The sequence below is a fragment of the Oryctolagus cuniculus genome, chromosome 9 (assembly GCF_964237555.1).
Source record: "Oryctolagus cuniculus chromosome 9, mOryCun1.1, whole genome shotgun sequence".
Classification (NCBI taxonomy): Eukaryota; Metazoa; Chordata; class Mammalia; order Lagomorpha; family Leporidae; genus Oryctolagus; species Oryctolagus cuniculus.
Window position 1 is genome coordinate 34,744,680 of NC_091440.1, and position 14,593 is coordinate 34,759,272.

The 14,593-nt window shown below is 38.1% G+C and overlaps 1 protein-coding gene across 9 annotated transcripts in view; it reads right to left on the minus strand.

Moving 5' to 3' along the window:
- Nucleotides 1–298: 298 nt before the first annotated feature.
- SCEL (sciellin) overlaps nucleotides 299–14,593 on the minus strand; it is a 117,922-nt gene continuing 103,627 nt past the window's right edge. For all 9 annotated transcript variants that reach the window (XM_008260072.4, XM_017343545.3, XM_017343544.3 and 6 more), the window contains 5 exons: nucleotides 13,321–13,392; nucleotides 9,021–9,095; nucleotides 4,956–5,064; nucleotides 2,604–2,706; nucleotides 299–1,247 (listed from right to left, as the gene is read on the minus strand). In XM_008260072.4, coding sequence (XP_008258294.3) covers nucleotides 1,231–1,247; nucleotides 2,604–2,706; nucleotides 4,956–5,064; nucleotides 9,021–9,095; nucleotides 13,321–13,392 — 376 coding nt within the window. In that variant the 3' untranslated portion in view covers nucleotides 299–1,230. The remainder of the gene's footprint in view (nucleotides 1,248–2,603; nucleotides 2,707–4,955; nucleotides 5,065–9,020; nucleotides 9,096–13,320; nucleotides 13,393–14,593) is intronic.

Genomic DNA, 14,593 nt, shown 5'->3' on the forward strand with positions numbered 1-14,593 from the left:
GATGGCCCAAGTCCTTGGGCCCCTGCACCCACGTGGGAGACCCAGAGGAAGCTCCTGGCTTCTGGCTTCAGATCCGCGCAGTTCCGGCCATTGCGGCCAATTGGGGAGTGAACCATCGGGCGGAAGACCTCTCTCTCTCTCTCTGCCTCTCCTCTCTCTGTGTAACTTTGACTTTCAAATAAATAAATAATTTTTTTTAAAAAAAGCAATTTAAGTAGCACAGCATAAAACATAATAAATTTTGATCCCTATAATTGACAAAAATAAATGTTTATTAATTATAGACTCCACAAAAGGATACTGGATAGCTGACAGATCATTTTATTTTTATAAACTTTCCATAAATACAAAGTGCTATGTATTAAGAATACAAGTAACATGCTAAGGAACATGTCTTTATAATGCATAGCTATTCTTTCTCATAGATTATTTGTATACCCATATCTTCAAATACATGCAAAGAAAATTTAATGAATTATAATATGTAAACAATTTATTAATGCCATATGATTTTACCTATTACCCACAAATTTATTTATCTTTTTAAATGCAGGCTATAAAAACCATGCCTGTGTTAAGCTGAAGGATGACACTGAGATTAAATTGTTTCTATGTTCTATTTCAAAATGCTTAGCATACACATAAGCAAACTCAAACTTGCTTTAGAATCAGAAAATTGGAGGAACAAAAAGAGACTGTAGGAATCATTGTGTTCAATGTCCCTATTGTTATAAATTATGGCTCAGAGATCTGGAAATTTTAACTTTTCTTCTGAAGTCCATACAACTTTTTAATGTTAGTATCTTTGTTCAAAACTTTATATGGAAATCTTAATTGGCATTTCTTTGTCAGTATGTCAATATCTGTAAATTCATTTCAGGAAGACAAAGGTGAGAACGTGAGAAGGGTGGCTACAATGGAAAGCCTGATGCACAACCCAAGTGTGGAGCAGGGATCCACCTGGCTAGGGCTGACAGTACTTACTGCCATGAGAAGCTCATTCTTTTGACATTAGCAACTGGAACCACACAAATTTTTTATCACTAAATCTAGCCAGATTGTTTTGAATGTTTATGACCTTATTATAGGCAATTAGATTATTTATGTAATAGCAGAATCATTAATTTTATATAAATCTTCAGTGTAAAAGCTTTTCTGGATTATATATTCTTAAAATTAAACTTATTAATTCCTTAATGAATGCTTCTCATCTTGATTACCATGACAGAATTATTGAATCCACTTTGCTGAAAAAAATTAAAGAGAATAACAGTTAGATATGCAAATTTAGTACAGAATAACTAAACAACCATTCATCCATGGGGTTGTGGTAGATTAACCATTCCAGTTTTCCTTCTACTCCGGAGAGTTGATCACTGTGGCATTTGGCTATGCTGTAATATATGAACTACCCAATACCATATAGACATATTTATGTGATGCCTAAGAATCTTATCTTCTAAACATGGATGTTCAATTAAAAATGCAAGATCTCTGGAGTATACATAGGCAAGGCAGGAGCCATAAAGACTTCTGAGATTTTGGTAACAACACTTGGGAGGCTGGAAGTTTTAGAGCTTCCACAATGTACAACAGGAGCTATGATATAATACTGGATTGTGCTAAATTAGAATGAAAAGTGAATTTGAGAACTGTCTGGAGAAAGTAAAAAATAGAAGACGAAGTATGAATATAATTAGGTTTGTTCTTGTAATTGATTTTGCAGCCTGATGGAACGTGGGTTACTGAATATTTTTCAGAGCATTTTCCAGCTGTACCACCCAGTAGCTCATTAAGATCACACATTGTCATAAAAGAGCCGTACTTTGGATCCCATGTAGGGATCCCAAATGTTCCTCTTTCATTTTCTACATCAAGATATCAGCAACATAAAATATGCTGTTGACATCGCCTCAATATCATTTTGGTTATTTTTATCTTATTACTATTGAATTCAAAAATAAAACATTCATACTTTCTTTTAAAAACAATCAGTTTTCATTAAGACATTATTTTGCTAATTTATCATGTAGTGCTCCCATCTTTCAAATCTTTTGGGCTTAGAGAAAACGTTAGTTAATATTTCCTTCTTACATTATTTATGCTAAAAATAAGTCAAACTATATTAACATTCATCTTAAACTGACTTCAAAACTTAGTTGTTACATTTAATGTAGAATTATATAGAATTACCTCTAAACTTTCCATTTGAAAGTAACATTAAAAGACATTTATCACAGTAACAAAATTAGTTTAAACATATATTCTAATCTAAAAAGTAATTTACAGAAATAGACTCCAATTTGAACATTTATTTGAGCAGAGAGGGTCTGCTTGGGTTTGGAAAAACATTGAAAATTTTCTAAAATAAAATACCTCTTTGCTTAGCTTCATCTATTGTCTGCTCTAATATAAGAAGATAATATAAATGTTGATTGATTTATAACATTAAACAAAATTATATAAAATTTACTACCATATTGTAACTAGGTGCAGCTGAATTCTGAGCTAAACATAATAAAATAGTCTTACTTTATTGAAATACATTGTTTTTTACAACACCAAATGCACGTTACTGTTAGCTTACAGAGTACAGTACTTACCCATAACTTTAGAGTAGCAAGGTTGACAATGTATTGTCTGTCTGTAAATCCAAATACTGTCACCTGCCTGTAGATTTTCCAAAGGCTTTTTGCATATTTCACACTTAAAAGGAAACATTGCAAATTAAGTCTATATTCTTAGAGCAATGGAGTTAGTGACCTTTTTCAATTCATTTAATACTATCTTTTATAGTAACGGTCAGATGGAACCTCTAGACAAACCATAAGGAAATAAAGAAAATTCTTGTGTCTAAGCCATGTGACAACTTTTTCAAATATATTCCCACAGTATTTTCATGGAAATACATGTCAGGGAATATCACAGAAATCTTTTAGTTAATGAAGTAGATGTAAATTTTCAAATATTGGTTATGCCAAGGACAAGATGACTCAATATCTCAAAGACAAATAATAATTTATTGTTTGTTTTGACAAGGAGAGCTACGCTATCTGCAAACAACTGCACTGAGCAAAACAAATCATTGATCTTACATGTTTTTTTTTGGGGGGGGGGGTTGTTTTGAATTTTGTTGGTTATTGAGAGAGAAAAGAGTTGACCTCTGCTTCAGACTTGCCTACTGCTGATTGGCTGAATGACAAGCATGAAGTTGTCACTGATTGGTGGGCTTTCAGAAGCAAATTGTCATAGATCAACTTGCCAAGTTTACACCAGTTCAGGTAGTTCTCTATTACCATGGCTATAGAACAATCCATCTTTTCCCAGGAGCATGAGGAACACCCTTATTCTGAATTAGTCATATACTAAAACTACACTGAAATTGAAACAAATTATTTAAAATATAATAAATGAAAATTATTTATCAAAAGCAATAGATGAATTTTGTTGTTTTAGAAAGTTTTCTGCATAATTTTAAATAAAGAGCTAATTCTTTGTTTAATTGAATATATTTAATAACCAATGAAAATATTTCATGTTATAAATATTCAAACTTGAGATCAAATTTTATATAGAAATCTACATTAGATTTATTTTTTGGTCAAAATGAGGAACCATATTGCTGGTTGCTATATGTCACCATTTGACAGTAAGTGGAGGAGAAGCAATCAATTAAACTACCAGTGCCAGCATTGTGGCACAGTAGGACAAGCTGCCACCTGCAACAGCAGCAACATTTGGGCACCAGCTTGAGTTCCAGATGCTCTTCTTCCAATCCAGCTCCCGGCCAATGCACCTGGGAAAGCAATGGAAGACAGCCCAAGTGTTTGGGCCCCTGCCACCCATGTGGGAGATGCAGATGGAGACCCAGGCCCCTGGTTTTGGCCTGGCCCAGCCCAGGCCATTTCAAACACTTGGGGAGTAAATCAGCAGATGGACGATCACTCTATCTCTCCCCCTCTTTCTCTGTAACTCTGCTTTTCAAATCAATAAATACATAACTTTTTAAGTATCATATCTATTTAAAGGGTTAGTTTGCAGCAACAGTAAAATGCCAGCACTAGAAAGTACCCATAGATTTGGGCAAATGTTTCTCAAACTGCCTGTAATAGACAGATAATCTAAGGAGCTTTTGAAAATACTAATACCCAGGAGTCATCTCGGAGCCTTTTGATTTAACTGTCCCCAACTTTCTATTTTTCTTTCTAACCTCCCCCTGATGATTATTTTGTGCAGCTAGCTTTGAGAACCACTGATTTAGACAGCTACCTCATTTTACAGGTAAGACAACAGAGTTACGTGATTTTCCAAAGCCACACATCTACAGTTGGTGACAAAGGCAGAACTAGAACTCAGGTCTTCAGATTCCCTGGTGAGTGCTCATGCAATTACATCAGAAACTGTAATGTTCACCTCCCCAGTGTTACTGGGAGAACAAAACAGCCCACGAAACACAAGCTATGAAGCATTCTCCTAATGAAAGCTTTATTATTTATTAAGCTACAATTAATTATAATTAAGCATGTTCCCCAAAGCAAACTGTGTCTCAACTCTCGTAAAACTCATTAGTCCTAACCACATAATATAAATTTTTCTCAATTTATTTTCTGTTTTTGATGTCATTATATATTTTAGGTAATGCATTATTTATCAAAATGTTACCAAAACTTTTATAAAAAGAAGTGCTTATGATTATCACAGATTTAAAGCTCTTGAGTAGGAGTGAATAAATGTACCAATAATAAATTCTAAGCCTAAAATCAAGATAGTAATTGCCAATTTGAGGTTTAAGCTGCAGAACTCTAATAAGAAATATTTAAGCACTGCACTATTAATGTGGATGATAATATTTCTGAAAGCTTTAACTTCATTCCATGTATTTCATTAAATACTTATTTTTATTCCTGTCATTATACAATTTGACATTTAGTTCAGTGAGTTAAGCATATCTTTACCTTAAAGCAAGTGGAATGGCAGCAGATTTGTAACTCATCTAAAATCATTTTCGTTTCTATACCCAAGGGTTTACGGCAGTAAGTGCACATATCTCTTTCAATGACAGACCTATGGAGACATAAGCAATAAAAAAATAAATTTGCCATCATACAAAAGACAGATCTAGTCCTTGGAGAGTCACATGGAGATGATATGTTAAATTGATGATACTTTAGGAAATTGCACAAACATCAAGGAAAGTTCAGGGTTTATATACTCCCTTAATAGAATTGATTTTTCTAGTTATCAGAAATGGTGTCAAAGAATTAACATAAGGGAAAGTCCCAAATTATTAATTCATTAGCAATCCAGAGTACATCTGGGCAAGACAAAGATGTGCCATTTCCAAGTTTAACTGGGTCATAAGTACTCCTTGAAGCTTTTCATTTCCATAGATCATCTTAGAAATTACATGGAAAAATATGCTTCAGAAGAATATAAATTTTTAAATCTCTAAACAGTCAGTAGGCCCAAAATAGAAATCCATTCCAGTGTGTATTGATAAATTCACAATTAATAGGTCTGCAGTACTCAGGACTCTAGCATCCAGGTCCCCAGAACATTCCTCTTGCTGTCATTGTAATGCTGAGGACACAGGGAGATCTATTATGACAAAATTTCAACTCTCTGGGAAGATAATCCTGACACAATTTGATAAAGACAAAAAATATTGTTTATTTTGGGAAAACAGCATCCATCGATAAATGAACTACAGATGTGACTGGCAGTCCAAAATCTTGGTTCTCACCAGAGCCTCAGGAAAGAATTCCTTCCCCCCCAGAAGTCCTCGCAACTGTCTTAGATGGAACCTTGCCAGGTTTACAAGTTTCTGAGCATCTACATGCAGGCTTGAATCTCCAGAGAAAGCTCCATAAAGGAGTGGGGAAACAGGCGATAGAGAGTGCTTCCTGGGTGCGGTGCATTTTTCCATGCACTTTAGTTACATAAACTTGTTTATTCTTCACAATGGCATTGAGAAGTCAGCACTATTATTTTTATCAGCAGCTTCTGAAAAGGGAATCAAAGCACAGAAGGGTAGTTTGCAGCAGTCACGCAATCAGTAAGTATCAGAGGCAGGATTTGAATGGAGGCAGCATGGTCTAGGAGTCCTTGCCTGCCTATGAGGACTATGGAGTCCTTCTACCATTTCGATGAAGTAGTCACTCTGAGGAGCCACATATCTACCATGAAGCTCAGGAAGAGAAGCAGAGAGAGGAGGGAAAAATGGAAGGGAACAGGAAATCGGGGGGAATAGATAAAACCTGTCTGATTTGATGGTTTGAGTCGTTCTAGGAACCTCTTCTGAATACTCACATATACAAATATTTTCCTATCTCAATTCACTCTAGAGCTTGTTGCTTATTGACAAATATACTCTTATGGATTATTGTCATAGCTGCATATGTATGTGCATACACACATAGGTTTCTCATTTAGGACTACAGGCATAGAAAACAGGTGCCCTGGGGCCAGTGCCCTGGCTCAATTGGTTAATCTTCCGCCTGTGGCACCGGCATCCCATATGGGCACTGGGTTCTAGTTCTAGTTGCTCCTCTTCCAGTCCAGCTCTCTGCTGTGGCCCAGGAGGGCAGTGGAGGATGGCCCAAGTGCTTGGGCAGCTGCACCCACATGGGAGACCAGGAAGAAGCACCTGGTTTCTGGCTTCGGATCGGTGCAGCGCCAGCTGTAGCAGCCATCTGGGGAGTGAACCAATGGAAGGAAGACCTTTCTCTCTGTCTCTCTCTCTCACTGTCTATCACTACCTGTCAAATAAATAAAAAGAAAGAAAGAAAGAAAGAAAGAAAGAAAGAAAGAAAGGAAGGAAGGAAGGAAGGAAGGAAGGAAGGAAGGAAGGAAGGAAGGAAGAAAGGAAGGAAGAAAGAAAGAAAGAAAACAGGTGCCCTACAGCATCTGTCCATTCTACAGCCATGGAGCTGGGATCTGGGGATACAAGCAGTAATGAGACATGCTTCCATTTCCACTGGGGAAGCTAGGTGTGCGATTTAACGATGGCAGCCTAGCATGGGGATGTACAGAGTTAGGAGAGAAACTGAGGAGAGAAATCAACTCCCAGGGTGAAACTAGGAAAGGTTTGTCAGAAAAAAGTGTCATATGGGTAACAGCTAGAAGATGAAGAGCTCTCAAGGCAGGCTCAATGAAACAGGTTGTGGGGCATGATAGAAGAATTCTGAGCCAAGTGAACAGGGTGGACAAATGCGTTATAGCAATTGATATTCGGGGGAGCAGGTTCCCATAGAGCACATGCAAAGGAAATCTGACTTACTCCTTTAAAGTGGGAAGGCACTGGAAATGAGAAATGGGGTTGAGGTGTTTATTTAAGAAGTATAGCCAATTTCATGCACTTAACAACAAAACTTGTTTGACTTGTCTTGTGGAGAATTAACTTTTGCACTCTGAAGTAAGAAAATGTCAAAGGCCACATTAGGAACAGGACTTTCATTCTTCATACTAGCAATACTTTTATGAAGAATGCTTACCTGATTTAACAATGAAAATACAAAGCCAAGGAAAGCTCTAAGGTTAGTATTGTTCTTACTAAAGTCATGTGGTTGGTCAAAGATCTTTTCAAAGCATTAGGATAATCTAGTTCTGTTTTTGCTACTAGACAGTACCTGTAGTTGTAATGCTTGTGAGGGTTACTTTATTCCTGGGAGAGATGTGACCTGAAGGCAGAATACTCAGAAGAGTACTGGTTAGGGGCAAGATCTTGTAAAAGGGTCAGAAAAGAGATAGGGACCAATGTTGTTGCATAGCAAGTTACGACGCTGCTTGCAATGCCAGCATCCCATATCAGAGTGCCTGTTTGAGTCTCAGTTGCTCTGCTTCTGATCCAGCTTCCTACTAACGTATCCTGCCTTGGCTCATCCTGTTTCAGCCTGGCCCAACGCTGGCTGCTGCAGGCTTTTTGAAGTGAACCAAAAGATGGAGGCGTTCTCTCTCTCCCTTTCTTTCTTCCTTTCCCTCTCATCCTGTCCCTCTCCCTCTCCTTCTTTCCCTGTCCTCCCCTCTCAGATGGCCTGCCTTTCAAATAAATAAATAAATCTAAAAATGGCAGGTATAATTTTGATGCCTGGTCCAGCCATATTTTTCTTAGCAAATGAAATATGCATTCATTTTTTTTTCAGAAAATATTTAATGAGTATCTCTTGGGTGCCAAGCACTGCATTAGAAGCTGAGGCTACAAATAAAAATAAGGTATGACCTTCTCCTCAATAAACCATCCTTCCACCATTCCTATAGAAAAACACCATCCATGGAATATCAGACATTTGCATTACAGCTCATTTGTAGTGATTGGGATAAATGCTAATTATTTATTTTCACTTCTTCCACTGGAAATATGCAGGTCACACATCCATGAGTATTACCTATATACCACTGAACAGTAAGTGCTAAAGAGGATCTCTGCAGCAAGAGTCTGGCATAGGGCCAGTTTCTAGATCAATATTCATCATAACCCCACCCCTGGGAACTGAGCTTGGGTCCACAGAGGGTCATAGCAGCAGATCCACGCAGCTGTCTGTAAGACAAGGAGGAAGGGCTAAGGGCACAGTCTCATGATGCAGTAAGGCTGAGATGCTAATGATGTGGCAGCACTGGGGACTCCTGGGAATCCCCAGCAGCAGAGGGGCTGGCCTGGGAAGCAGCTGTCAGGCACAGAAAGGTCTTTTGGAATAACGTGCATTAAGCTCAGACAGCAGCAACCACCAGGATGGCAATAAACACACAGAAATACGTTCCTGGGTGTGGTGGTGGTGGCTTGCTCTGTTCACACATAGGTAGAACAATTAGCATCAAGAAAGCCATCATTCAAGATAAAGGACAAAGGACAATAAGAATATACATACAAAGGGTTCCAAAATGTCTATTTTAAATACGATAAAAAGAGAATGTGAATTTTCCATAAACTTGGTGAATATGTAAGTATGTATGTGTGTATGTGCTCACTTGTGCCATTACATATATGTACATACTTCTATGTATGGAGACATAGACATACTCACCTATCTGAAGTGGAATACACAGTCTGTATGTATTTCCCAGAGATAATCTCCTGATAGCCATCCTTTGGTGATTTGCTATAAAGAAACAGATGGACATATGAGAATCAGGCCATTTCCCTTTTATTGATATAAATACTGATATGCAAGTAAAGAGATACACTCCCACTCCCTCACACAACTTTATTATTACTATCCTTTGTGATATTACAAGACAGGATGATATAGTGACACCTTGCATTTTTTAATGTGTAAAAGCACTGGTACACAAGCCACCTCCCGGTTGACATAGCTACAATGCAGAGTAGGGGGAGGAGTACAGGAACAGATGTGAACAGGAAAAGAATTCACCACTTTTCCTTAAATGTGTTCTTGCCCCTCACTTACTTACTAAAAGAACACTATATGCAGTCTAAAATAGACAGAGAAAACACACAAAGCTCAAGCAGGGACAGTGCATACACACTGATGCCATTCACGGTAAGAAATAGAGATTCTTGAACTTAGAATTATTTAACTTGAAAATATTCAAGAAAGAATAATTTAGAATGAAAGCAAAAGAAGTGTAACTTTTTGAAGTTCTTTTCCACCCTGTAGAGTGCCCCAGTTTGTAAATCCCATTCTTTCCTTGAGAATAGAATCCATCATGCACTAGCCAGCTGGCTCCTTATAATTGCTTCCCAAGCACTTATGCTACCTGGGAGTATGTTAGGACTGGAAGCAATATGTTCCTATTATTTCATACAGTGAATGATAATTCCACAGCGCTCATTTGGAATTTTTAATGAGAAATATCTCCCTCCAAATTGCCCTAGGCAGACTGCTGTCAGAACAAAAATCTACTTCATGTTACATCTAACCTCACAATGCCAAGTAACAGTTTGCACATCTTTATGAAGGATGCATGTCATCAATGTCACTTGATGATGAGGAAACAGTCTTGGAGAGTCACTTTTCCAAGGCTCCATCACTAATAAATGGGAAACAAGGACTCAACTGAAAATGTGATTCCAGAGTCTCTAGGATATTGCAGGGTCTGTCAGTGCAGGCTTTGGGGATGTAAGGGGTGTTTGAGGTGCATCATCACCCTTGTTAGACTAAGATGTGGGGCAGGGCAGGGCAGGTGTTGTGGTGCAGTGGTTAAGCTACTGGTTGGAACATTCGTTTTCCATGCTGGAGTGCCTGAAATCAAGTCCGCTTCCAATCCAGTTTCCTGTTAACGCACAGCCTCGGAGGCAGCAGATAATTGCTCAAGTGCTTGAGTCCCTGCCACATTTGAGGCAGACCTGGATTGAGTTCTATGCTACTGGCTTTGGACCAGCCCAGCCAGTCCTGGTTATTGCAGCCATATGAGGAGTTAACCAGCAAATAGAAGTCCCCCTACTCCACCCCACCTTTAGTTCCCGCTCCCTCTTTCCTTTCAAATAAAAATAAATATGTAAACTTTAAAATCAAAGGTTACAAAAAGAAGTGGCCACTCAGTCCTCCCAGAGTTTTCTGGCCTAAAAAAATTTGGCCTAAAAGACCATAATATTGATTCTAAACTTTTTAGTGGTGGTTCTTAAACCTGAATATGTAGCAAAAAAATATGAAGAATTTGGTAAAACTGATTTCTAGCCCCAACCAAAGAGTTTCTGATTTAACATGTCAAGAGTGTGGTCAAAGCATTTTCACGTCTCACAAGTTCCCAGATGATGCTAATGACACTGGTCTAGAGTATCATTAGTATATCTATGAATGTTAGGTATACATAGATACACACACACACATATATATATACAATGGAGTTTAAAAATAAACTATAGCCATCATAGTTAAATAAGTATGTTTTAGTTCATCTAGTTAATAAATAAAAAAACCAAGAATATGGTATTTTGCAGAATATTCCTAATTCTAAAAATACTGGTTCTTTAAATAAAAAGAAGTTATAGTTGTTTGGTATTAGTTGCCATGAGACAGTTCTTTCAAAGGCAAAGTGGGTTGGTGGGATATCCCACAAAGCTAACAATGTGTGAGAGAGGTTACTTGGTAAATATAGAATAAATTATTATACTATTGTGGGGAGCAACTCGGACTAGACTGTTACTCGAATTAAGACTTATTCTATGCATCTGCTCTCCCACAATATGGCGCTGAGAAGGGAGTAAACAGCTTCTACACAGCTGCCTCTTGCCAATTTGATTGACTGAGCTGCAGGAGCTGATCTTGCTCCTGATTGGAGGAGAACAGCGTACTCGGCGTGTGGGTAGCAGAGTTGGGATTGGTGGAAGAGGACTATAAAGGAGGAGAGAGACACCATGCACCAGGAACATCTATCTGAAGGAACACCTGTGCAGCCCCTGAGAGAGCCGGCCGGCGGTGTGCCACTCCCCCGCGGAAGTGGGGAAAGTGGCAGGGGGAACCGCCCTTCCACGGAGGTGGAAAGGACGGTAGCCAGCCCGGGAAGAACCAGCAGCAAACCCGGGGAGGGCCGAGCAGACAAAAGAACAGCGCAGGGTCCTGTGTCGTTCCTCCACGAAGAGGGGGAGCGACATAATGGTGCCATGACTCGGATATGAAGCCTAGGCAGGGTTTAGTGTCGTTCCTCCATGAAGAGGGGGAGTGACATACTATTTTCATTCTATTTGCAAATATTTGATTCTTGCCTTCATTGAAATTTTACTTGATACTACTTATCAGTTTATTAACTACTTATCACACATAGTAACTACTTGCTATTTTAAAGTTTACTCTGAAATACTTTATCTTCTTTCAACTTTTATTTAATAAATATAAATTTCCAAAGTACAATTTTTGAATTATAGCGGCTTTTCTCCCCATAACCTCCCTCCCTCCTGCAACCATCCCGTCTCCCACTCTCTCTCCCATCCCATTCTTCATCAAGACTCATTTTCAATTATTTTTATATACAGAAGATCAACTTAGCATACACTAAGTAAAGATTTCAATAGACTGCACCCACACAGACACACAAAGTATAGTGTACTAATGTGTTGTACTGTATCTTCTAGTTTAATTAGAAGGCAGACAGGAGGTGGGCAGTTAGCCTAGCAGTTAAGACTCCTGTGTCCCACACTGGAGTGTCTGGTTTCAATCCCCAGCTCTAACTCCTGATTTTAGCTTCCCACTAATGTACACCCTGGGAAGTAGCAGTGATGGCTCTAGGAATTACATTTCTGCACCTTCACTGAAGACCTAGACTGACTGTGGCTCCAGTCCAGTGCTGGGGGCTGCAAACATTTGGGGAGTGAACAGTGGGTGGAAGGTCACTCTGTCTTTCTGTCTGTCTCCTGACATGTATGTAGTTTTTTGAAGCCTCTCAGTATCCCTACACAGAACACTTCTCTATATAACAGTTGGCCTCTGAAATGGGCTCTGATGAACATATGTGAACATATAGCCACATTTGCATGCCCCATGTTATCTTACTCCACAATTAGGCCAATCCTTGTTTTATACTCTTTTAAGACCAAATGGATTATAAATCCCTGACTTATTGAAATCTTCCTCAGCATCCATCATTCCAAGCAGAAGACTTCATGAGACTTCAGTTCCCTGTAGTTTGGGTCAAAATGCATCTCCTTAATTATATCCCTTATTTCAAATTAAAACGGGACTCCAAATTCATATAGGAATATGTGTGTAATTTTACAAAGCTTACTATAATCATGCAGTTATATATGTTTATGTGAGAACCCACACATGGCAATTCTATTAACTATACAAATGTTTGGGGCCGACGCTGTGGTGTAGCAGGTAAAGCCACTGTGTGCAGTGCCTGCATCCCAAGTGGATGCTGGTTAGAGACCCAGCTGCTCCATTTCCAATCCAGCTCTCTGCCATGGCCTGGGAAAGCAGAAGATTGACCAAGCCTTTGGGCCCCTGCACCCACATTGGAAACCCAGAGGAAGCTCCTGGCTCCTGGCTTTGGATCGGCACAGCTTGATTGTTGTGGCCAATTGGGGAGTGAACCAGCAGATGAAAGACCTCTCTCTCTCTCTCTCTCTCTCTCTCTCTCTCTCTCTGTCTCTTCTTCTCTCTGTGTGTGTGTAACTCTGACTTTCAAAGTAAATAAATAAATCTTTTTAAGTATACATATGTTTTATTAAAACATTGTTTAGTCCCTTCAATGACTATGATTATTTACCAACTATTTAATATTGAAAGCATTATAAAGAATGATATACCACGACCTCAACATAGTCTTCTACTTGAAAAAAATACCCTAAAGTAATAGCATCTTTTTTTTTAAATATACAGCATGTCAAAATTATAAAATACAGCAAAACATTTGAAGTAGTACCTATTCTCCACATATGTCCTTGTATACACAACAGTATCCTTTGGCCCTGCACTCCTGGTTCCAGCACTGGAGCTGCAATACAAACCATTTTACTTCACATTTAAAGGTTTTATTACAAGGATAATAAAAACATAAAGGCTATTATCCATTTCAATGCAAAAAGTAATACTTGTACAGTAGTGTCCCTTATCTGCAGGGTATGTTCTAAGATTCCAGGCAGATGCTTAAAACTGCAGGTAGTGACAGAATCTGTGTACATTGTTTTCTTCCTATATACACACAACTCTGATAAAGTTTAACTTACAAATTATATCCAATAAGATATTAACAATAATACTTCACAAAATAGAATGATTATAACTACACGTGGTCATAAATGTACTGTATTGCAGTGGAATAGACATTCTATGATTCAATGATTGTTTATAGCCCTTGTCTATTCTGTTGAGGAACAGTGTGTTTTTTTTTTCTTCATAATATTTGTTGAATTCTTTTTACTTAGTGCAGGATTAACTTTACAATCATTAAGTAAACTGAAAGTAGATCTTTGTAAAAATTAAGAGTGGGAATGGGAAAGGGAAGAAGAAGAAGAGCTAGAGCATGGGCAAGAGGGAGTATAGGGTGAGAAATATCACTATGGTATCACTATGTCCTAAACCTGTATATATGAAATACATGAAACTTGTGTAACTTAAATAAAACTTTTTAAAAAGTATTTCAAATGTAATCTCTCTCTTTCCCACTCTCAAAATATCTTTTTGTACTTTCTACATTTTCACTGCCTGAAGGGAGCATTTTATGGCTTCTCTTTGGCATTTCCAGATGCCAGAATCACTACAGTTGACTTTTGGGGCTATTATGAAATAAAATAAAAATTACATGGACTCATGCATTATGATAACATGACAGTAGATGTGATAACTTGAGGTGGCTGCTAAGTGACTGATGGGCTACTAAGTGACAATGGATAATTCACTTCTCTGTGGGTTGGAGCTGGATGGTGCAAGGTATCATCACACTACTCAGAATGGCACGTGATTTTAAACTTAAGAATTATTTATTTCTGAAGTTTTCCATTTAACATGTTCAGTCCTGGACTGACTTTAGGTAACTGAAATACCAGAAAGAAAAACTGTAGATAAAAGAGGACTACTGTCTATCCTTTCTGAACTGTAACTGTTGCAATATAAATGTTAAAGCAGTCTTAATCCACTTCTGCACAATTTCTTTGCTTCTCCTATTTTATTCTTACCTACCACTGCCTTGGCTACTT